This window comes from Sapajus apella, unplaced genomic scaffold, assembly GCF_009761245.1.
Source record: "Sapajus apella isolate SASKATOON/1434 unplaced genomic scaffold, GSC_monkey_1.0 scaffold6, whole genome shotgun sequence".
NCBI classification, from domain to species: Eukaryota; Metazoa; Chordata; class Mammalia; order Primates; family Cebidae; genus Sapajus; species Sapajus apella.
Genome location: NW_022436946.1, coordinates 41,422,195 through 41,446,393, shown reverse-complemented (window position 1 = coordinate 41,446,393; position 24,199 = coordinate 41,422,195). Strand labels below are relative to the sequence as shown.

The 24,199-nt window shown below is 41.8% G+C and overlaps 1 protein-coding gene and 1 long non-coding RNA gene across 3 annotated transcripts in view; both read right to left on the bottom strand.

Annotated features, from left to right (window-relative positions):
• SNX3 (sorting nexin 3) overlaps positions 1 to 15,015 on the bottom strand; it is a 45,131-nt gene extending 30,116 nt beyond the window's left edge. For both annotated transcript variants that reach the window (XM_032275103.1, XM_032275104.1), the window contains exon 1: positions 14,519 to 15,015. In XM_032275103.1, coding sequence (XP_032130994.1) covers positions 14,519 to 14,680 — 162 coding nt within the window. In that variant the 5' untranslated portion in view covers positions 14,681 to 15,015. The remainder of the gene's footprint in view (positions 1 to 14,518) is intronic.
• On the bottom strand, positions 9,448 to 11,547 carry LOC116549501. Its single transcript, XR_004267908.1, has 3 exons — positions 10,500 to 11,547; positions 10,009 to 10,359; positions 9,448 to 9,695 (listed from the first exon to the last, which is right to left on the bottom strand). It is a non-coding gene; the product is annotated as an uncharacterized LOC116549501 (long non-coding RNA).
• Positions 15,016 to 24,199: the final 9,184 nt, after the last annotated feature.

Below are 24,199 nucleotides of genomic sequence, written 5' to 3'. Positions count from 1 at the left end.
TAAGTCTTTAATCCATCTTAATTTTTGTATAAGGTGTAAGGAAGGGTCCAGTTTCAGTCTTCTGCATATGGCTAGCCAGTTTCCCCAGCACCATTTATTAAATAGGGAATCCTTTCCCCATTGCTTTTGTCAGGATTGTCAAGAATCAGATAGATGTAGATGTGTGGTGTTATTTCTGAGGCCTCTAAGTAAGAAATTCTTTAAAATGCTACGAGAGTTCCCCCCCTTTTTTTTTTTTTTTTTTTGAGAGAGGGTCTTACTCTGTCGCCCTGGCTGGACTGGAGTGGTGCTACCTCAGCTCACTGCAACCTCTGCCTCCTAGGTGCAAGTGAGTCTCCTGCCTCAGCCTCCCAAGTAGCCAGGATTACAGGTGCATACCACCACACCTGGGTAATTTTTTTTTGTAATTTTTAGTAGAGACAAAGTTTCACCACGTTGGACAGGCTGGTCTCAAACTCCCTATCTCTGGTGATCCGCCACCTCAGCCTCCCAAAGTGCTGGGATTATAGGCATGAGACACTGAGCCTGGCCTTTATTTTCTTTTCCTTAAAATTGTTTTTATATTTTAATTTTTTTTTTTAACCTAGGAACACAAACTCAGTATAGAATAGAATGTTTTCTCAGCATTTTTTTTTTTAAGAGATAGGGTTTGCTCTGTTGCCCAGGCTGGAGCGCAGTGGCAAGATAATAACTCAATGCAGATTCTAATTCCTAGTCTCAAATGATCCTCCCACTTCAGCCTCCCAAGTAGCTAAGACTACAGGCGCAAGTCCACACTGGACTAGCTTTTGGCAAGAGGAATCAGGGAAGATCATCAGAATTCAGCATGGGAGAAGAGCAGGTAGACTTTCTTAGCTATAGCATAAAGCATGGTCAGGATGTGATATGGTTTGACTCTGTGTCCCTATCCAAATCTCATCTCGAATTGTAATCCCCACACATAACCCCCCAGGTGACTGGATCATGGGGGTGGTTCTGCCATGCTCTTCTCATGATACTGAGTGAGTTCTCGCCAGAGCTGATGGCTTTATAAGGGGCTTTCTGCTTCACTTTCTCTCTTTCCAGCTGCCTTGTGAAGCAGGTCCGTGCTTCTTCTTTGCCTTCCACCATACTTCTAAGTTTCCTGATGCCTCCCTAGCTATGCAGAACTGTAAGTCAATTAAACCTCTTTCCTTTATAAATTATCCAGTCTTGGGTGGTATATTTATAGCAGTGTGAAAATGGACTAATACAGGAGGAAATAGAAAGGACTATTGCCAAGAGAATGAAAAAGCAGTCTATATCTATGATCTATTTTTTGGGTGTGTGACCAGGTCTTACTCTGTTGCCTATACTGTGGTGCAGTGGGCATGACCACAGCTTACTGCAGCCTTGAACTCTTGGTCTTACGTTATCCTCCTATCTCAGCCTCCCAAGTAGTTGGTACAACAAGTCAATGCCATCACACCCAGCTAATTAAAAAAAAAAAAAAAAAATTAAGTCTCACTATGTTTCCCAGGCTGGTCTTGAATGCCTGGACTCAAGTGATCTTCCCACCTTAGCCTCCCAAAGTGCTAGGATTATAGCCATAATCCACCATGCCCAGCCTATCATCTGTTTTAACTGGAAATAAGAATAATTACAGTTTGTAAGAAAATGCAGTAGAATAAACTATATCACAGAAAACACAGAGTGAAAGTGCCTACCATACTGCCTGAACATATAGATGCTTAAAACAAACTATGGCTGGGCGCAGTGGCTCACACCTGTAATCACACCTGCAAAGCACTTTGGGAGGTAGAGGCAGGAGGACTATTTGAGCTTAGGAGTTCAAAACCAGCCTGGGCAAAACAGCGAGACCCTGTCTCTATTAAAAAATAAAATAACAATTTCAAAACCAAATTATACATTATATGTAAAATTATAAATAAAAATTGAGAAAAATGTTTGAGTCAGAGAGTAACAAGGAATCACTCCAGTATTATTACTGTTGATTCTGGCAGGTCACTGACAACATCAGATGCTGGCAGTAAAGGACAGAAAAGACAGGTGCTTCCCCTACGTAGAACATTACTGGCCCACTTTTTGCCCTCACACATTCCTGGCCCCTCAGGGCAGACTTGGGTTCCCACTACATATTATGCATATTTGATGAATTTACCTCTCCCCACTATCCTTACCACCACTCTGGAAGCTTCCAAAGGCTAGGCATATTTTTTTCATCTCTTACCCAAGTATCTAGCCATGTTTCGCATACAACAGACAGTTCATAAATGTTCATTTATTGGACAGTTCTGGGGAAAACTTATCAGAGAAATCTAGCCCTGTTTCAGGCTGGTGTGAACTTACTGAATGCAGCAGCCCTGTGTTATTAAACTTAGCATTCCAAGTACTCAATAAAGCAACTGACCCATAGGAGCTAGTCAAAGTTAACAACTCTAAAAAGAAATTTAGTTAGAAAAAAACAATTGATCAGATGTCTTAAGGGAAGGAAAGTGAGCAAATAGATTATAGATAAGAATCATATCCTCATGTCTAAACAAAAAAGCTCTAAACCTGCAATTTATCCCAACTTAAGTATATCAACATAATGTTCCCTTCTAAATTAAGACAAAAATTCTATTGATTTACTATGTTTTCCTATTTAGAACTTGGTATCACGGTTTCTTAATTTTCAACTTAACTCCTTCCTTTCTTTTTTTTTTTTTGAGACAGGGTCTCACTTTGTCATCCAGGCTGGAGTGGAGCGGTACCATTATAGCTCACTGCAGCCTCAACCTCCGGGGCTTAAAAGATTCTCCCACCTCAACCTCCTGAGTAGCTGGGACTACAGGTGTGCACTACCACACCCAGCTTTCAGATAGATAGATAGACATATAAACAGATAGATAGATAGAGTTTGAAGAAAGGACTTAATCCCTTTCTACAAACTTTTTACAAGCTGAAGATATTAAAATTACCTATGTTAATAGTTTAACCAATACAAATTTAAATATTATTAAAAATTATTTATACAATGGCATATCGCCATATTATATAGGGAGTTAACAAGTAAGAACACAAAACATTAAGCCAGGTGTAATGGTTCACATCTGTAGTACCAGCTACTCAGGAGGCTGAAGCAGATAAGAGGATCGCTTGAGCTCAAGAGTTCAAGACCAACCTGGGCAATACAGTGAGATTCCATCTTTTTAAAAAACACACAAGCACTTTGAAGGCCAAGGCGGGCGATCACCTGAGGTCAGGAGTTCAAGACCAGCCTGACCAACATGGTAAAATCCCATCTTTAAACACACACACACACACACACACACACACACACACACACACACACACACACACACACCCCAAACCATTAAATAATGCTACTGTACATGAAATTAATTAATTCTGGCTAGAAAATATCTAAACCATGACCCTGACTAGAACTGACTGCAATCAATTTTGTTTGGCATCATCTCCAGTTTTGTCACTGGTTTGCTGACCGACCCTAAACCACTATGAACCTGCTGCCTACTAGTTTATCAGTACCAACTCTCTCTCCTTCATGTGGGTATTCAAAGGAGTTTACATAAAAGGCTTCAAGTAAGAAAATAAACTTCAAAAGTTGAAAATCCTTGTGCCTGGCCTTAATATTATCAGTGGGATAACAACACAAAGTTACAATTTCTGGGCCTTTAAGAGGAAAGAATAGTATCTAATATTTTATTCAGCACCCAACAATAGGGCTATGCATTAAGATCCTATTATTTGATGACTGTGCAGTGTTATATTTAACTACTATTTCCTCAGTTGTTTACTATTGGCTTCCTAAATGAATGTATTTTCCATAGCTTCATGATATTTTTTTAGGGTTTTATTTTATTTAAGATGGGGTTTTGCTCTGTCACAAAGGCTGGAATGCACTGGTGTGATCTTGGCTCACTGCAACCTCAGCCTCCACGGTTCAAGTGATCCTCCCATCTCAGTCCCAAGCAGCTGGGATTACAGGGACGCACCACTACATCTGGCTTTTTTATATTTTTAGTAGAGACAGGGTTTTGCCATGTTGGCCGGGCTGGTCTTGAACTCCTGACTTCAAGTGATCCACCCACCTCAGCCTCCCAAAGTGCTGAGATCACAGGAGTGAGCCACCATGCCCGGTCTCATGGTGCCTTTTGATTTCCATTATTTCAATGTTACATGAGCAAACTCTAGACATAAATTGGCAAACTTGTTCTTAAAGGGCAAGATAGTAAAGAAGACTATTTCAACTACTTAATTCTGCCCTTGTAGTATAAAAGTGATCTTAGATAATATGGAAAGAAATGAGTATGCCATGTTCCAATAAAACTTTATTTATAAAAACAGGTAAGCCCACAGTTTGCCAACCCCAGCTGTACCTATAACCCTTAGTGTTCTATGAATGTCCTCAGTTATATACCATGGGGGAATCTTTGGGTGTAAATTTAAGACAAGACCTGGTAATATACATATATACATGCCTAGCTGACAAGTTTTTTCTGTCCATTTCCATTTGAAGATAACCAGTAAAGTCAAGACAAGAAAGGAGTGAGATACCAAGACCAGACACAAGGAGGGGCTTTCAGACTTCTCTGTTTCTCAATATGGATGAGCCTTACTATGCAACAGAGAAGTTCATCCCACAAGGGCAGGACTAGAAAAATAGAAAGCAAACAAACTATACGTGGCAGGTGCTGAAATAACTTTAGAAAAGCCAAAAGAAATGCTCTATCAGTGATAAAATCAAGGTTTACAGAACAAAGAATTATCAAATGACCATTCCAATACAGCTGGACACAAAGAAACTTTACAAAATTATTGCAAGTCTTTCTGTGATTCTCTGCTAAAAGAAAATGACCTTCATTTATTTTGGTGGCTCAAAGTATATACTCCATGATTCAATATCAGCAACTACAATGCTGGTCCTAACTAAAACCAATATAGTTTGGTTTTTTTTTTGTTTTGTTTTTGTTTTTAAGATGGAGTCTTGCTCTGTTGCCCAGGCTAGAGTACAGTGGCGCAGTCTTGGCTCACTGTAATCTCCACCTCCCGGGTTCAAGCGATTTTCCTGCCTTAGCTTTCTGAGTAGCTGGGATTATACCTGCCTGCTACCACACCTGGCTGATTTTTTGTATTTTTAGCAGAGACGGGGTTTCACCATGTTGGCCAGGCTGGTCTTGAACTCCTAGTCTCGTGATCTGCCCGCCTTGGCCTCCCAAAGTGCTGGGATTACAGGCGTGAGCCACTGCGCCCAGCAAAACCAATACAGTTTTAAGCAGCCTCTGAAGGGGGAAAAAAAAAAAAGGTCAATCAACTATTTTTAGAATCTCTAGCCCAATCTCAAGGTATGCCCCTAACAGATATGCCATGTCTTCATGCTTGCCTTTTTTCTCGACTTATCAAAATTAATTATCATGAAAGAATCAAAACTTATTCACACTTAAGACTTCTAAACTAATGAGAGTACAATTTTATTTCTTGCAAATCAAATGAACTTACTCTAAACTGAAATTCCAGGCATCAGCAGAAAAAGGAAATTCTTAAATGATCACAGTGTAGCTTAAAGCCATATCCTAGAAGGGCCAACCACAACCATCTGTTAACGTAGCAAAGCATAGTGTCTACTCTTCCCTTCTTCACATGGCCACCTAGTTAAATTTCCCAGCTTCCTTTGTAGCTAAGTACGGCAATGGGGCAGAAACAGAAATAAGACAACTTCCTGGCTGAGTCCTTCAAGGGCACAAATAAACCTTCCCTTTGGCTAGCATGTGCATATGATATTAGAAGCTGATAGTCAAGCTACAATACTAACCCTGGGCTGTGCCTGAAACCTTTCCATGTGGAAAAACAAACAAACAAACAAAAAATTCTCTTCTTTATCTGAGAACAGCACAAACTCTATACTAATTGGTACAACCTTTCTGGCAAGCTATAGCAAACGTCACATTTTACTAACACATCCAAATTCCTGGGTTGTGAGTTAAATATTTCCTTAAAGAAGTAGTGGCTAGGCACAGTGACTCACGCCTGTATTTTGGAAGGCTGAGGTGGGCAGATCACTTGAGGCCAGGAAGAAGTTTGAGACCAGCCTGGGTAACATACTGAAATCCTATCTCTACTAAAAATACAAAAAATAGCTGGGCGTGGTGGTGCACAACCTGTATAGTCCCAGCTACCTGGGAGGCTGAAGCACAAGAATTGCTTGAACCAGGGAGGCAGAGGCTGCAGTGTGCTGAGACTGCACCATTGCACTCCAGCCTGGGCAACAGAGTGAGATTCTGTCTCAAAAAAAAAAAAAAAAAGAGAAAAAGTAGAACTTTGGTTGAAGGCTTTGCAAGTTCCAGTTTCCTGTGCAGGGTTTGAGGAAGGGACGGCAGGCACCACATCCAGCCTTCCTAACAAGCACCTACAGCAAGAAGCCCCTGAAACAGCCCAAGAAACAGGCCAAGGAGATGTATGAGGAAGACAAGAATTTCAAGCAGAAACAAAAGGAGGAGCAGAAAAAACCTGAGGAGCTAAAAGCAAAGGCCAGAGGGAAGGGTTCCCTGGACAGGTGGAATAAAGAAATCTGGCAAAAGTCTATGGCCATTCTACCCTGAATGCACCCAATTGTTCGTCTCATCTCAAAAGCTAAGCAGGGTTAAGCCTGGTTAGTACTTGGATGGGAGAAATCTGGAAAACAAGAACCAAAACCAAAAAACAAACCACTGTGCCCGAGGCAGTGATGACCCTTGATCCCATTCCTATTTAAATATCTGTATTCCCTGCCATAAGGTCTTCTGCTTCCACTATAGGAAGCAAAGGATGAAATGTCTTGGAGCTTGTTACACATTTAAGAACAAACTTTTTTTTTTAAAGACAGTCTCGCTGCCATCCAGGATGGAGTGCAGTGGTGCAATCTCGATTCACCACAACCTCTGCCTCCAGGGTTCAAGCAATCCTTGTGTGCCTCAGCCTCCTGAGTAGCTGGGATTACAGGCATGCACCACCACACTGGATAATTTTTGTATTTTAGTAGATATAGGGTGTTACCATGTTAGCAAGGCTGGTCTCGAACTCCTGATCTCAGGTGATCCACCCACCTCAGCCTCTCAAAGTGCTGGGATTATAGGCATGAGCCACGGCACCCATCCCTAAGGATAAACTGGAAAAAAAAATAGCAGTTCAAAGATTTTCTTGGACACCATCTTTCTTAACTGATGTTCAAGAAACTGCTGGCTGTGTTTACATGAAAACAGCATAACATGATACAAACATCAAAGTATCTAATAATAAAAGTCTAGTGCTTTTTCGAAGGTGTGCAGTAAGCATGATGATGAAAGTGAACAAGAGAGGAAAATTATTACATGTGATCACCAGCATAGCTCAAAGCATTGCTTAGATTTTCCTTTAAAGGTGTAGCGTGACAATATTTATAAAGATTCCTTTTTTGAGACATGCTTGATGGCATGCAACAGTAATCCCAGCTACTTGGCTGAGGTGGGAGGCTCACTTTAACCAGGCATAATGACGTGCTCCTGAAGTCCCAATTATAGCAAGACCTTGTCTCCAAAAAATTCCTTTCTTAAATACAATATGTGTGTGTGTATATATATATATTTGTCTTTTTTAACTTCCGGCTTACTTTCATGATTATTATATAGGAATATAGACATGGATGATGCAAGGCAGGGTAAAAAGATCTGGCTTGACTGAAAGTAGTATCTCCCCTTCCTCCCAAAAACCCAAGCTGTAGAGATGGTATGCTTTCAGCTAATATTTAAATGCCTCCCCTCCAAGAAGTTTTCTATCTTTGACAAATGTCACTGGTTTTCCTCTCTGTTGCCAAGATCTGCTATTCATTTTATGTTTTACTATTTTAAAATCTGTTTTTTTTTAACCCCATCAGAGCTATCAACCACTGTGGTTCTATGTATATTTCTCCTCCTTTTCTACTCTTTATCTCAGTGAGACAGAGAGCATGATAAACAGCAGGAGAAATCCTTGCTGCATATGGTTTCAAAGGCTCTTCAGGTGATCTGAATGTTCTGTGAGGGCTCTGGGCAACCATGGTGACCTTGTCTGAGAGACGCCTAGGCAACATGGAGAAATCCCGTCTCTACAAATACAAAAAATTTAGCCAGACATACTGACTTGCTCCTGTAGCCCCAATTACACAGGAGGCGAAGGTGGAAGGATGGCCTGAGCCCAGGAGGTTGAGGGTGCAGTGGGCCAAGATTGTACGACTGTGTACTCTAGCTTGGGCAACAAAGTGAGACCCTATCTCAAAAAAAAAAAGTATGGGCTCTGAAGGTCAGAAAACCTAGATTCAAATCCCAGTTTTACCATTTAATAGCTGTGACCTTGGGCGAGTTAACTTTTCTACACTTCATTTACTTTTAAGTGTCCATTATGTGCCAAGCAGTGTTGGATATAGAATAAGGGTGATTATGACAGTCTCTCTCCTCTAAGAGCTTATAATGGGAGATATAGGAGCTTACAGGAAACCAAAGACAAGCAAAAGAATTTAATCCTAACAAAACTACTAGGGCACACAGGAAGGAAATCTGGTCCAGAGTCAAGGGATCAGCAAAATCTCTAAAAAGGGGACATTAAGGCTGAGTCCGGCAGGATAAGTGATAGTAACCAGATGAGGCTGTTAAGGAAGCCTGTTCTTAAAAGAGGAGGAAGTGTGTGCAAAGGCCTGGATACAAAAGAACTCAGCTTAATTGGGAGATACCAGTTCAGGACTAGAGCATAATATGAGAAAAGGACAAGAGATGAGGATCAGCTGGGACTTAAGCTTCTACATCTGCAAAACAGGAGTATTATCTACTCTGCTTGGTTTTCTCAAGATTAAATTTTATAGATACACCACAGTGCCCTGTACATAACAGATACTCAAGTGATATATGTCTTCACAGAACAGACAGAGTCCCTAAAAACTCAATATAACAGGGCTACTTTAAAATTGCCACTGTCTTCATCCCCCTCTCTCCATTTTCTTAAGGGATGGATTAGATAAGAATGCAATCTTCACAGCTAATAACATGCTTCTCCTTGATGGAGATCCTGGAAAAGTCAGCTGTAGCCGGCAGCAACATGTTTAACAGACAACATCTCATTGGCAAACTGATAGAGCCACATAGATTCCACAGATGTCCTTTGGCATCAAAATGCCCTGATTTTTTCTTTTTTTTTTTTTTTTTTTTTTTAAGAGACAGGGTCTCGCTCTTTCACCCAGGCTACAGTGTGGCAGTGTGATCATGACTCACTGCAGCCTTGACCTCCTGGGCTCAAGATATTCCACTTCAGCCTCCGACACAGCTGGGACTACGGGCATGCACCACCACACCTGGCTAATTTTAAAATTTTTTAGTAGAGACAGAGTCTCACTGTGTTGCCCAGGCTGTTATATTATGCCTGAGCTCAAGTAGTCCTCCCACCATGGCCTCCCAAAAGGGCTGGGATTATAGGAGCCACCGCACCTGACCCCCTGATTCTTTAAAATACTATTAATATTTTAGCCCTTCAATAATACATATTTATAATTCCTAAAAATAAGTCTAAGATTTTAAAATTTCTCAGCTTCTAATCTGGATATTAATGACTCCCAATTTAAGATTTAGATGATTGACCCAGAGGAAAAAACATACACAAGTTTAGAACGGCAAACACTGTTAAGATGCTACATTTATTTAGCATCATGTCAAAATTTTTATCAGCCAACTTTACTATTCAGCTTTTTTTTTTTTTTTTTTTGAGACAGAGTTTCGCTCTTGTTACCCAGGCTGGAGTGCAATGGCGCGACCTCGGCTCACCGCAACCTCCGCCTCCTGGGTTCAGGCAATTCTCCTGCCTCAGCCTCCCGAGTAGCTGGGATTACAGGCACGCATCACCATGCCCAGCTAATTTTTTGTATTTTTAGTAGAGACGGGGTTTCACCATGTTGCCCAGGATGGTCTCGATCTCTTGACCTTGTGATCCACCCGCCTCGGCCTCCCAAAGTGCTGGGATTACAGGCGTGAGCCACCGCGCCCGGCCTACTATTCAGCTTTATGCTTTAATAAAGCTCAACTTTAAAAGGTTATTTGGGCCAGGCGTGGTGGCTCATGCCTATAATCCTAGCAGTTTGGGAGGCTGAGGTGGGAGTATCACTTGAGGCCAGGAGTTCAAGAGCAGCCCTGGCAACTAGTGGGATCTAGTCTCTACAAATAATTTAAAAATTAGCTAGGTGTGGAGGTGTGTGCCTGTGGTCCCAGCTACTAGAGAGGCTGAGGTTGTGCAGTGAGCTGTGATTGCACCACTGCACTCCCAGCTGATAGAGGGAGAACCTCTCTCGAAAAAATAAATAAATACATACACAAAGGTTACTTGGTTAAGTACTAAATAAGACAGCTTCTTTTTTTTTTTTTTTAAAAAGACGGGGTTTCACCATGTTGGTCAGGCTGATCCTGAACTCCTGACCTCAGGTGATCCGCCCGCCTTGGCCTCCAAAGTGCTTGGATTACAGGCGTGAGCCACTACACCCAGCCAACGGCTTCTTTTTATACCATGCTTGCTTAATGGAGGTATACTTCCATGACAAGTAGGTCTCTTGATAAGAAAATCTAACAATTTTAGTAACCCAACTACACATTAACACACAGAAAATGTAGTTGATCACTGACATTTAATTTAGAAAATGTATCTTTAGAAAGAGCTAAATTTTGCATGCTTATTATGTGCCAGGCACTGTGCTAGAAAGATTCATGTGCCTTATTCCAGTTAGTCCTAAGAGGTGGGTACTATTATTAGCATACCTATTTCACAGTGGGGAAGTGGAGCTTTGATTTTGTACCTTACCCAGCTAGGAAATGTTAATTCTATTCTTCGAACTGAGGACTATGTCAGAGCTCAAGAAAGATTCTAATTCCATTCCTGTTCAAAACAGCGTTCTCCAGGTAAAATAGATCTTGATTAATTAAAAAATCTCCAGAATAGTAAAGTCACATTATAGCACAGACTTCATAAACAGTGACTGAATTTTACTTTCAGCCTTCTCTTTAATATGCCTAAATAATTCTAGACCTTGAGCTTTCCTAAACCTTTAATCATTTATGGTGCTCTCCGCTGTACCTACCCATTAGAACAATTTTTAAAAACATTAACACTGTGTAATTATTTTCAAAAGCCCAGAGATACTAATCAAGTGATCCTAATAGTCTTAAACACTATCCTCAAACCAAAAGATAAACGGAGATTGAGAAACTTGCATTCTAAAGTGCCACCATCCAGATAAAATTGCCCTGTGAATTAGAGTAATTTCAATCACATCCTGTAAAACTGAAAATTTTTCTCAAGACCAGAATTAGAGAGTAACTGTAAGACAAAGGCCCAATTTCTAAAACATAAAATGGTTTTTCACATAGCAAATTCAATAGCAAAAGGTAGTCAGTAGGGGTTAAGGAGAGCAGCAACAGTTTAGAAAATAAAAATAAAATTGCAGGGCTAGGTGAGGTGGTTCATGCCTGTAATTCCAATACTTTGGGAGGCCAAGAGGGGAGGATCACTTGAGGCCAGGAGTTCAAGACCATCCTGGGCAACATAGCAAGTCTCATCTGACAAAAAACAAAAAAATTTAGTCAGGCATAGTAGCACCCTGTAGTCCCAGCTACTTGGGAGGCTTAGGTGAGAGGATCACTTGAGCCCTGGAGTTTGAGACTGCAGTGAGCCACAATCATGTCACTGCATTCCAGCCTGGGCTCTGTAAGTGAGACTCTGTATCAAGTAAAAAAAAAAAAACAAAAAAACAAAATATTAAACTATGCATGTCATGGCTACTCTGCCTTAATGCAAGACTATAATTACTCTAAAAAATCACATGCTGCTCAAATAAGGCCTAATTTCCTTACTATATGGTGTCCTCAGTTTTAAGTTAACATATTACATACTAAAAGAAATCCAAGGGCATTTCATGCATTAAAAACTCATTAGGTTTTCATAAAGGCACCTGCATTTATGACTCTTAACAGCTATTAACACCCAATGAGTTGGTTTATACAAAAATACAAACCAAAGTAAGTGCATAATTTGTTAGTTCCCTAACTCAATCATTCTTCAAAACGATTATTTTCTTTAACATGCAAATGACTATACCAAAAACCTTTTTTTTTTTTTTTTTCCTGAGATAGGGTCCCATTCTGTTATGAGGGCTTGAGTGGGGTGGTGTAATGATAGCTCTCTGTAGCCTCAACCTCCTGTGCTCAAATGATCTTCCCACCTTAGCCTTTTGGAGTAGCTGGGAAGGCAGGCAAGCATGCCACCACACCCAACTAATTTTTGTGGGTATGCGTGTGCATTTGTGTGTTTTGTAGGGAAGGGGTTTCAATGTGTTGCCCAGGCTGGTCTCAAACTTCTGAGCTCAAAGGATCCACCCACCTTGGCCTCCCAAAGTGCTGGGACTACAGGCGTGAGCCATCACGCCAGGCCCAAAAAACATTTTTAAGTGTCACATCAGCGATTTGCTAAGGTATCAGATGTACTTAAAAAAGGAGGATTCAATTATTATACTACAATCCTTTTAATATAATGCACTCAGCAAGATAAACACAAAGTTAGCAAGTAGAGGAAGTGTAGGCAGGAGATTCAATTCAATTGTGTGACAGGAAGTACCTGCCATGGAAGTTTAGAAACAAGAATACCAAGTTCTGTTTTAGCACAAGAAAAAACAAAATGCTGGTCAATAGGGCAAAAGAGGAAGTTCTTTTTAGTGAACCATCTGTCATGTATTACAGACAATTAGAAAACATTCACTTTTCCACTAGGTTTATGTGTGAATGTAGTGAAGCCTGGATTTTGCAGTTTCCCTATGACAACAAAGCCTATGATTCACATTTTACACATTCATAAGAAGACAACAGTGGCTTGAACATTCAACTATTAGTTTCATATCTTAAAGTTTGATGATTAACTTTTTTTTTAATCAATGCTAACTACATTAGAATCATTTTTAAAAAATACTTAAATGGCCGGGCGCGGTGGCTCAAGCCTGTAATCCCAGCACTGTGGGAGGCCGAGGCGGGTGGATCACGAGGTCAAGAGATCGAGACCATCCTGGTCAACATGGTGAAACCCCGTCTCTACTAAAAATACAAAAAATTAGCTGGGCATGGTGGCACGTGCCTGTAATCCCAGCTACTCAGGAGGCTGAGGCAGGAGAATTGCCTGAACCCAGGAGGCGGAGGTTGCGGTGAGCCGAGATCGCGCCATTGCACTCCAGCCTGGGTAACAAGAGCGAAAACTCCGTCTCAAAAAAAAAAAAAAAAACTTAAATTTCACAACAATGTGAATATACTACTGAGCTCTGAACTTAAAAAAAAATAGGATGAGGCCGGGCGTGGTGGCTGACGCCTGTAATCCCAGCACTTTGAGAGGCCGAGGTGGGAGGATCATTTGAGCTCATGAATTCAAGACCAGCCTGGGCAACACAGTAACACCTCACCTCTATAAAAAATGGTTAGGATGGTAAATTTTATGTTTTGTGTTTTTCACGACACAAAGTGCATAAATTAATGAGAAATTATTTCACTTAAATGTTAATAGTAGCTTGTCACATAAATTTTTATTACTCTAATGGCAAAATCGTCTTATACTCAATTTCTAATAATGTAATTTGTCATCTTTTAATTAATGTAATTAATTTTTAAAGATGCTTTCATACATAGGCAAATTCTTTAATCCTGAACTATAGAGTGAAAGTCAAGCACTATTTTCAATTAGCATATTTCAAATCATCTGATTTATTGCCAACAAATACTAGTTATGAAATTATGTGTATTTTATTTCTGTTGATTCTGTCATTCAGTTAAATGCAAATCTCGAATTAAGAGAGCAAGATCCATAAATAACAGGCTTTTCTTAAAGCAACTGTAGTTTTGGATTATGAGGTAGGTGACACTCACCACACCTCAGCCTTTAGCAGGGCGGTGGCCCAAAGTGCTAAAGTCAACCATGTCCAATCACCCTTCTGGTCTGGCTCAGCCGTATCAAAAACTGTCAGGCTTCTGTGAACTCCCATTAAGTCCTGTTCAGAAGAGTGCACAAGATCGGTTACTTTAGTAACTCGGGAAGGGCCTGGAGCAGCCGGCTTGGCTTGCTACCTCTGGGAAGTCTCCAGGAAGAAAAAACTGAGAAAATGCTTCAACTTTGCGCAAGCCCCCTTTCTCAGTCAACATCTCTTTCCCTTCCCGGTGAAGGGATGTGTTCTCGAAAGATCTACCCCTTTCCAACTCAAATGTCATTCCCAGATCAGCTGCTGGAGGGGCAAGCGGCGCTCAACCCACGCCCTCCTCTTCGAGCACCTTCTCCCAGTGCCAGCGAGCCGCGCTCGCTCTGCAGCACCCCCACACCCGCCCTACAGGAAGAGGGGCCCTGGCTCACGACCCGGGTCCGCCTCTGCAAGGGGGCTCCAGGCCTGGGCGGCTGTGGCTGTCCGCGGCGGTCCGCTCCTGGTCCGGGTGGGGGCGACCAAAGCCAGCGGAAAAGGTTTCTTGGGAGAGGGGAAAGACGGCCTCACCTTGACCCTGATTTCGTAGGTGGTGAAGCGGCCCCGGCCGACCCCCACCGTCTGAGGGTTGCTCACATCGATCTCGAGGAAGTTGCTGGGGGGGCCGTAGGCGTCATTCAGGTTCTGCGGCTTGGTGATCAGCCGCCGGGTGTCAGCCACGGTCTCCGCCATTTCGCTGTAGCTGCCGCCGCCGCGGGCTCCCTCCGCCCCCTCCGCGTTCAGCCGACGACGCAGCTGCTGCCAGCCGCCGGGACACGGGGCTAGCGCGCAGCGGTTGCGAAGAGAACGAGCACGTAAGGCGGGCGTTCACCCAACGCGCGAAGCTCCTCCCCGCACCCCTCAAGCTTCCGCCTCCGTGCTCAGGGGAGAAAGAACTGACTCGCTGGAACGCCGAGCCCAGGAGGCCCGGCCGAGGCCGGGGGGGAACACTGCGGGCTTGGGTGTGAGAAGAAGCAGTGTCACGGGACTCGCAGTGGCAAACAGGTTCCGGCCGGACTACAGCGCCCACAATGCACCGGGCGAGCGCGCCGCCGCGGGGCTGCGGGCTGAGGGGGCGAGGACTCAGACGCCCGGGGGCGGTGCTTCCTGTCTCTCTGCGCCAGCTTCGGCCTGCGGCGGGGCAGTGCGCGGGAAACGGCCTTAAAGGGCTTTGGGAACTGCGGGTGAAAGTTAATCAGCGACATCTGAGAGGTTTGCCCGCAAATCGAAACAAAACTGCCCCTACTAACTCTATGCCAACCTGTGCACCGCCTCACTGTGACCCCCTGAAAATGACTTTTTGGAGAGCATTTAGCAAATGTCTGAAATGATGATTTTGCCGTAAACCTGAGAGTTTGACCAGACACGCGTCTGGATTGATACATTGAAAGCAGTAAAGTGGGTGAGTGAAATAAAAACAAAAGCCCTAGCAAAATCCTAGCATTGTAGTCAAATCGTTTTTGGAGACAGGTCGGCCCACTAAAACCAAATAGTAGGCGGGAAGTACACTGCCCTGAGTGTCCCATGTCTGGGCGTGCTGCCATCCTCATTCCTCAAGAAGTCCTGGTAAGTTTTTTTTGAAAACTTAAACGTACCTCTACAGGACTTGAAATGCAACTCACATAAACCTTTTTAAGAAACGGAGAGGAAACAAACCCAATTAATTAGGTCCTAGATCATCTCTCATGTTCCAAAGGGAAATCGAGATTCTAAAGGCTGAGATATGATACATTTCTAGCTCTGCCCTGAGAGTTATCCCTCTTAATGATACGGTCTTACAACTATTTCTGCATTTTTTAATATATCAAGGTTAACCCTATAGTTACTTTAACCTGATCCTCCCCCCTCCTTTTTTTTAGATTTTAAATTATTAATAGTAGTAATTATTTGTGGAGACGGGATCTCACTGATTCCCAGGCATCAAAGTGATACTCCTTCTGCGATATCGCGTAAGTGCTGAGATAACAGGCATGAGCCACCGTTCTCGGCCTGATCTGTCCCTTAAACTGGTTTTCTTTTTCTTTTTTTGAGATGAAGTCTTGCTCTGTCTTTCAGGCTGGAGTGCAGTGGCGGATCTTGTCTCACTGCAATCTCCACCTTCCGGATTCAAGCGATTCTCCTGCCTCAGCCTCCCGAGTAGTTGGGATTGCAGGCATGCGCCACAACACCCAGCTAATTTTTGTATTTTTAGTAGAAACGGGGTTTCACCATGTTGGCCGGGAGTCTCGAACTCCTGACCTCAGCTGATCCGCCCGCCTCAGCCTCCCAAAGCGCCGAGAATACAGGTGTGAGCCACCGTGCCTGGCCAACAGCAACCATTCTTAATAACACTAAGAAACATTGGAATAAAAAGAAATTACTTAAATACAATGTATATTATTTTCCAGAAAACAACAGATATTTGTTGAGGGCCTACTAGATGTTTTCTTCCTAGGTACTAGAGATGAAAGGGTAGATAAATCAGGTTTATAGCCTAGTATGTAGTCTATCTTGGGAAGACAAATCAGTAAATATTACACCTGCCAATATGATTGGTGCTATGAGGCAAATAAAACTAAATAATCTGACAGACAAGCTCATTAGATATTAATGCTGGGCATGTTTCCTGATACAAGATACCAAATGGGAACTTGAGTGGTTTGAGTAGAGTTGTGAGCTCAATAAATATATATCAGTGACTCTGAATTGAAGTCTACGAAAGCTAGGACACCGGGAACTGCTGTATTATGTTGTCATCGGTGACACCGGAACAAAGCAATCATGGAATATTCTCATAGAATGCTCCTGTCTGATTCCTTGGCGGCCACTCAGGGCAGCCTTGGGCAGCCGCAAAAAATGCTTGCAGTGGGCAAGCGGCTAGGAGGGACAGCAGCACAGCATCATAGCATAGTTGTATGCTATGATGAAGACATTCTTGGTGCAAATATCAGGAAAAAAATTATCTCTATTTTTCAAGAATTGTGATTGCATTTCTAGAATACAAATCCAGAAAGAATAAGCTACTAGAATTAACAAGAGAATTTAGTGACAGGATAAGAATAAAGAATGTAATTAATAGCTTTCCTTTGTCTAGGCAATGTCTAGTTAGAATGGAGATGGAAGAAAATATCCTGTTCACAAGTGACCAGAAGCACAAAATATCTGGGAAGGAAAGTATAGGAGTTATACAGAGCAAAGGGAATGTGGGACTAAAACTATGAAATTGTTGTAAAAGATGAAAGACAAAACCTAAAAAGATAAGAGTCTGTGTTCCTAGATGGGAGGACTTAATATCAGGAAAATGTCACTCTATCTAAAATTAATAACTTAATACAATTAGAATCTCGATGTGGTTGGTTTTACCCACCTCCACATTGGATTTGTGGGTGGCACTGAGTCAAGTTTTTGTTTTTGTTTTTGTTTTTTTCCTTTTTTTTTTTGGACAGAGTCTCTCTGCTACCTAGGCTGGAGTACAGTGGCACCATTACTGCTCACTGGAGCCTTGACCGTTGGGGCTCAAGCGATCCTCCCACCTCAGCCTCCCAAGTAACTGGGACTATAGGCTCTTGCCACAATGCACAGATAATATTTTTTCATTTTTGTAGAGATGGGGTTTTGCCATGTTGCCCAGGCTGGTCTCAAACGATCCTCCCAACTCAGCCTCCCAAAGTGCTGGGATTGCAGGCATGAACCACTGTGCCTGGCCAAGATTTTTTTGAAGTTCATATGGTAGAGAATAAAAAGATAAAGAAAGTGAAAAAAAATTAAAAGAGGACTTGCCTTACCAAATATTAAAACGTACTATAAAGCCACTGGAAGCAAGAGTATGTTTTTGGCTTGTTATAGAGCATAGAAACAGATTACAGTAAAGAATGTGATACATAACAAGGGATACATTTCAATACGTTGAAGAAATGGTACCAGCATTGTTGGATATTCAGGGACTAGGGGGGAGCTAGTCTTCTGCCTTATACCCTATGTGAAAAAATTCCAGATAGATTTAAATATAAAAAAACAAAAACAGCCAGGTACAGTGTCTCAGGTCTGTTATTCCAGCACTTGGAAGGAGGATCACTTGAGCCCAGGAGTCTGAGACCAGCCTGGCAACATAAGAGGGCCTCATCTTTACAAAAAATTAAAAGTTAGCTGGGCATGGTGTCAAGTGCCTGTAGTCCTAAATACTTGGGGGGCTGAGGCAGGCAGATCCCTTGTGCCCAGGAGATTGAGGCTGCAGTGAGCCATGATCATGCCACTGCATTCCAGCTTGAACCATAGAGTGAGACCCTATCTCGAGAAAAAAATTTAGAGAAAATTTAGGAGAAATGTTGTATAATCTTGAGGTAAGGGAGTGCTTTCTAAGCAATATGGGAAGCAAACCACGAAGAAAACGTAGTCACTGAAGTACACATATTTTAAAATAAAAATTGCATACTGAAAAACATTATTTTAAAACGGGAAAAGTAGGCCAGGTGCAGTGACTCATGCTTGTAATCCCTGCACTTGGGAGGCTGAGGTGAGTGGATCACCTGAGGTCAGGAGTTCAAAACCAGCCTGACCAACATGGCCAAACCCTGTCTCTACTAAAAATACAAAATTAGCTGGGTTTGGTGGTGCATGCCTGTAATCCCAGCTACTCAGGAGGCTGAAGCAGGAGAATTGTTTGAACCCAGGAAGCAGAGATTACAGTGAGCTGAGATCACATCATTGCATTCCAGCCTGGGCAACAGGAACAAAACTCCATTTAAAAAAAGGTGGGGGCGGGGGAACTATATATGTAACACATGGGATAGTAAAGCCTAATATCCCTAATATTAGAAGAACTCCCATAAATTAATAAGTCAAAGACAACCTAATAGAAAAATAGGCAAAGAATATGAATAGGTACTGTCCTCTGTGTTTTTCAGATTATTATTGAATCCTCACAACAACTTTGAGTAAGTACCACTATTATCCCCATTTTACAAATGGGAAAACTGAGACACAAAGGCTTTATCATTCAGAAATGGCAAAACTTGGCCGGGCACTGTGGCTCATGCCTGTAATCCCAGCATTTTGAGAGGCTGAGATGGCTGGATCACCTGAGATCAGAAGTTCAAGACCAGCCTGGCCAACATAGTGAAACCCCGTCTCTACTAAAAATACAAAAAATAGCTGGGCGTGGTGGTGGGTCCCTGTAATCCCAGCCACTCAGGAGGCTGAGGCAGGAGAATCACTTGAACCCAAGAGGTGGAGGTTGCAGTGAGCTGAGATGGCACCACTGCACTCCAGCCTGGGTGATAAGAGCAAAACTCCATCTCCAAAAAAAAACAAGTAAAAGAAATGGCAAAACTAGCTCCAGAATTTATATACTTACCAATATTTTATGCTGCCTCTTAGGCAAGGAAATTCAAATGGACAATAAGCATAAAAAGGAAATGAAATTTCAGCTGACTGTTTAGTGAGCTCAGAATAAAGATGAATGGATAATCTTAATGGCCAAATCCTTCAAACTGTGATAATTAATACTCAAGGGACATACCTCTCAGGGCATCCACAGCAATACCAGTATACAGACAACTTATTTTTCTAGAATTGGGCCATTTAGGAAAATATAAAATTGATAATAGTTTTCTAACATTTTAGCTCATCCTTAGAATATGCTCATGTCTTGTCCTCCTACCTCCATTTCAACTGCCACTATACTCAAACTCACTAATCATGTAAATGCACATTAAACATGACATACTTTTTTCTGTCTATCAGAATGGCAAAAATCCAAATGAACAAAAACACACAATAGGAAAGTAGGAAAACAGGCATTCATATTTCGACGACATGAGTAGGAATTGCTACATTTTTGGAAGAGTAATTTGATGATATTTATCAAAAGTAAGACTATTAGAACAGGCTTACCTGCAAATCTAACATTTGCTGCAAGAGACCATGGTACATAAGGTTGTAAGGGCGAAGATGTTTATTGCATCTTTGTTTGTCATGGCAAAAACTGGAAACATTTCCAAGGCCCATCAATGTTTTAAAATGCTTAAATTAGGCCTGAGAGTGGCTCATGCCTGTAATCTCAGCACTTTGGGAAGCCGCCCAGCAGATCACTTGTCGAGACCAACATAGGGAGATCCCATGCTTACAAAAAATTTAAAAATTACAGGGCATGCTGGTGTGTGCCTGTAGTTGCAACTGCTTGGGAGGCTGAGGTGGGAGGATTGCTTGAGCCCAGGAGGTTGAGGCTGCAGTGAACTATGATCATGTCAGTCTGTTCCAGCCTAGGTAACAGAGAAAGAACTTGTCTCAAGAAAGATAAAAGGAAAAAAAATGCTTGAATTATAGTATATTTAAACTGTTGGAAATTGTATAATGGTTAAAGTAAATGAACTAGTTATATTTTCACTTGTTAGAATAATCTATTTTTTAGTTGTTAGAATTAGAGGAGGAATATCCATGATGTATTGGTGAAAGCCCTGAATCCTAGCCTCTAGACTACCAGAGACCATGATATATTGGTAAATGAGGATCACAAAATAATTTGTCCACAATGGTCGATTTGGGTAAACAAAATCCTATCACTAGGCTGGCCACAGGGGCTCATACCTATAATCCCGGCACTTTAGAAGGCTGAGGCAGGTGGATCATCTGAGGTCAGGAGTTCGAGACCAGTCTGGCCAACATGGTGAAACCCAGCCTCCACTAAAAATACAAAAAAATTAGCTGGGCATGGTGGTGCCTACTACTCCTAGCTACTAGGGAGGCTCAGGCAAGAGAATTCCTTGAACCTGGGAGACAGAGGTTGCAGTGAGCTGAGATCATGCCACTGCACTCCAGTCTGGGTGGCAGAGTGACACTCTGTCTCAAAACAAACAAAAAAACCCATCCTATCAGTGATTATATGTACATTTATATTTGTATATTTTTATATGTGCTTGGGAAGAAGTGTAGGAGGATGTACACCAGGGTATCAGTACTGGTAGCTCAAGAGGGTGTCATTTGAAGTAGAGGTAGGAGGAGAAGACATGAGCATATTCTAAGGATGAGCTAAAATGTTAGAAAACTGTCATCAATTTTGTGTTTTCCTTAATGGCCTAATTCTAGAAAAATAAGCTGTTTGTGTACTGGTATTGCTGTTGGCACCATGAGAGATGTGTCTCTTGAGTAGAATATTAATTATCACAGTTTAAAGGCTCTGGCCATTAAGATTATCCATTCCTGGCTGGGCATGGTGGCTCATACCTGTAATCCCAGCACTTTGGGAGGCCAGGGTGGGCGGATCACCTGAGATCAGGAGTTCAAGACCAGCCTGGTCAACATGCTGAAATCTCGTCTCTACTAAAAATACAAAAATTAGCCAGGCGCAGTGGCTCACGCCTGTAATCCCAGCACTTTGGGAGGCTGAGGCGTGTGGATCACCTGAGGTCAGGAGTTCGAGACCAGCCTGACCAATATGGTGAAACCCCGTCTTAAAAAAATAAAATAAAATAAAAATAAAAAATCAAAAATATAAAAATTAGCTGGGCACAGTGGTGTGCACCTGTAATCCCAGCTATTCTGGAGACTGAGACAGGAGAATTGCTTGAACCCAGGAGGTGGATGTTGCAGTGAGTCGAGATCATGCCACTGTACCTCAGCTTGGGTGACAGGGTGACACGCTACCTCAAAATTGATTAATTAATTAATTGGGATTCTGTTTTATCAACCAGTCCCTTGTGAATTTGATAATTCACTTTTAAATTCACCAGTCCCTTGTGAATTTGATAATTTGTCACTTCCTCAAAATCTGGTCACTTCTAAAGGAAAAGGATAAAACCAAGTCGTTGAACCTCTGAAATGTCAGACTCTGGAATTATGGCTGTCAATGAAAAGACTCAGGCTGTGTAAAATATTTGAAGAGATTTATTCTGAGCCAAATATGAGTGACCAATGGCCCATGATACAGGCCTCAGGAGGTCCTGAGAACATGACCCCAGGGTGGTCAGGGTACAGCTTGGTTTTATACATTTTAGGAAGACATGTGACATCAATCAATACATGTAAGATGTACATTGGTTTGGGTCAGAAAGGTGGGACAGCTGGAAGCCAGGGCTTTCATGCCATTAGGCAGATTCAAAGGTTTTCTGATTGGCAATTGGTTGAAAGAGTTATTATCATTAGAAAAGAACGTCTGGGTTGTGATAAGGGGTTATGAAGAAATAAAAGTTTTATTTGCAGATAAATCCTCCAGGTGTCAGGCTTTAGAGAGAATAGATTGCAAATGTTTCTTCTCTTTCTTTTCTTTTCTTTTGCTTGGCCTGTAAATGTTTCTTATCAGACCTAAAGAATCTGTTCTATCAGTAATTGCAAAAGGGAGGAGAGTATAATGAGGCATGTCTGAGTCTCCCTTCTTGTCATGGCCTGAACTAGTTTTTCAGGTTAACTTTGGAATGCCTTTGGCTGAGAGAAGAGGTATATTCAGATGGTTGAGAGAACTTAGAAATTTTATTTTTGGTTTTCAGGATAAACCTAACAAGACTCGTCAACTTCTCAAGTGCCAGCTGGGTCTCTTTTACATCATTTTTCCTATGTGGAGCATTTCAATTCTTACACCATGACCTACTGCTCTCAGGGTGCTGAGCATACCTGAAGGAAATCTCAGACCTAATGGCACCTTTGCAAATTTATGGTTTACAACTTCAGTTGATCCTTAGACACATCTCAAAAATCTTGTTTCATTGTTTTTGGGTTTTTTTTTTTTTTGTTTTTTTTTTTTAAGATGCAGTTTCACTCTTGTCACCCAGGCTGGAGTGCAATGGTGCAGTCTCGGCTCCCTGCAACCTCCACTTCCTGGTTTCAAGCAATTATCCTGCCTCAGCCTCCTGAGTAGCTGGGATTACAAGCTCCCACCAACATGCCCATCTAATTTTTGTATTTTTTCAGTAGAGACATGGTTTCACCATGTTGTCAGGCTGGTCTCAAACTCTTGACCTCAGGTGATTCACCTGCTCAGCCTCCCAAAGTGCTGGGATTACAGGCGTGAGCCACTGTGCCTGGCCTCCCCTGTTTAATTCTCTTCTCACGTTTTGTACTTCTCTTCCTTACTCTCAGCAGACAACCTTATTTCTTCCTGCACAAAGAAAAGGTAAAATCCATGAAGCTCAGTATCTTCCTCCTCACCACCAAAAGACTCTTTATAATATGAGTCAATTTCAGAACTTCTTCTGAGAGCATGAGGCAGACCCGTGCCACTTCCAGCTTTTGAGGATCTGGACATTTTAACTTTGGTATTGAGGAAATTATTTAAGGGTGCTGTGGGTTGCTTGTTAATTTTAAGTAGATAAAGCATTTGCATTATTTAAAAATCAAAATGTATTTAAGGGTGTTCATTGAAAACTCTGCTGCTAATCCGTCTCCAGACTTTTTTATTGACAGCCATTGTTGGCAGTTTCTTACATATCTCATACGTCTATGAGAAATAGTACAATGAGATACAAACACTTTTGCACCTTACCTCACTTAATGTTATATGCACAAGTAGTTACACATCTGTACAGGAGCAAAGTATTCTATGATATGCCATAATGATTTAATTTGTCTTCTACTGACAAATATATGTTGATCCCAATCTTTTATTATTATATGCTATAATGAATAATTTTGAATGTGCCAGTCATTATACACATGGGAGTATATCTGTAGCATAAATTGCTGTGGATGGAATTACTTAGCCAAAGGATATATGCATTTGTAATTTTAAGAGATATTGCAAAAATTTCCTTTTGTATAGATGAGAAAAAAGTAGCTCAAAGCAGCCTGAGCTGTGAGAAGTTTGCAAAATTTATCAGGCCCAGAGAAGCCTTAAACAATAAAGACATTTATTTATTTATTTATTTATGAATGAGACAGGGTCTTGCTCTGTCACCCAGGCTGGACTGCAGTGGTGCAATCATGGCTCACTGTAGCCTCAACTTCAACCTTGACTTCCTGGGCTCCTGCAATCCTCCCACCTCGGCCTCCCAAGTAGCTGGGACCACAGGTGCATGCCACCACCCCCAGATAATTTTTGTATTTTTGGTAGAGTGAGGTTTTCGCCTCATTGCCCAGATTGGTCTCAAACTCCTGAGCTCAAGTGATCCACCCACCTCGGCCTCCCAAAGTGCTAAGATTACAGGTGTGAGCCACCATGCCTGGCCAAGGCTTTTTAATAGGCAAAAGGAGGTACTGCCTTATGGGAACAAATAGTTTATAATTTTTTTTTTTTTCTGGGACGGA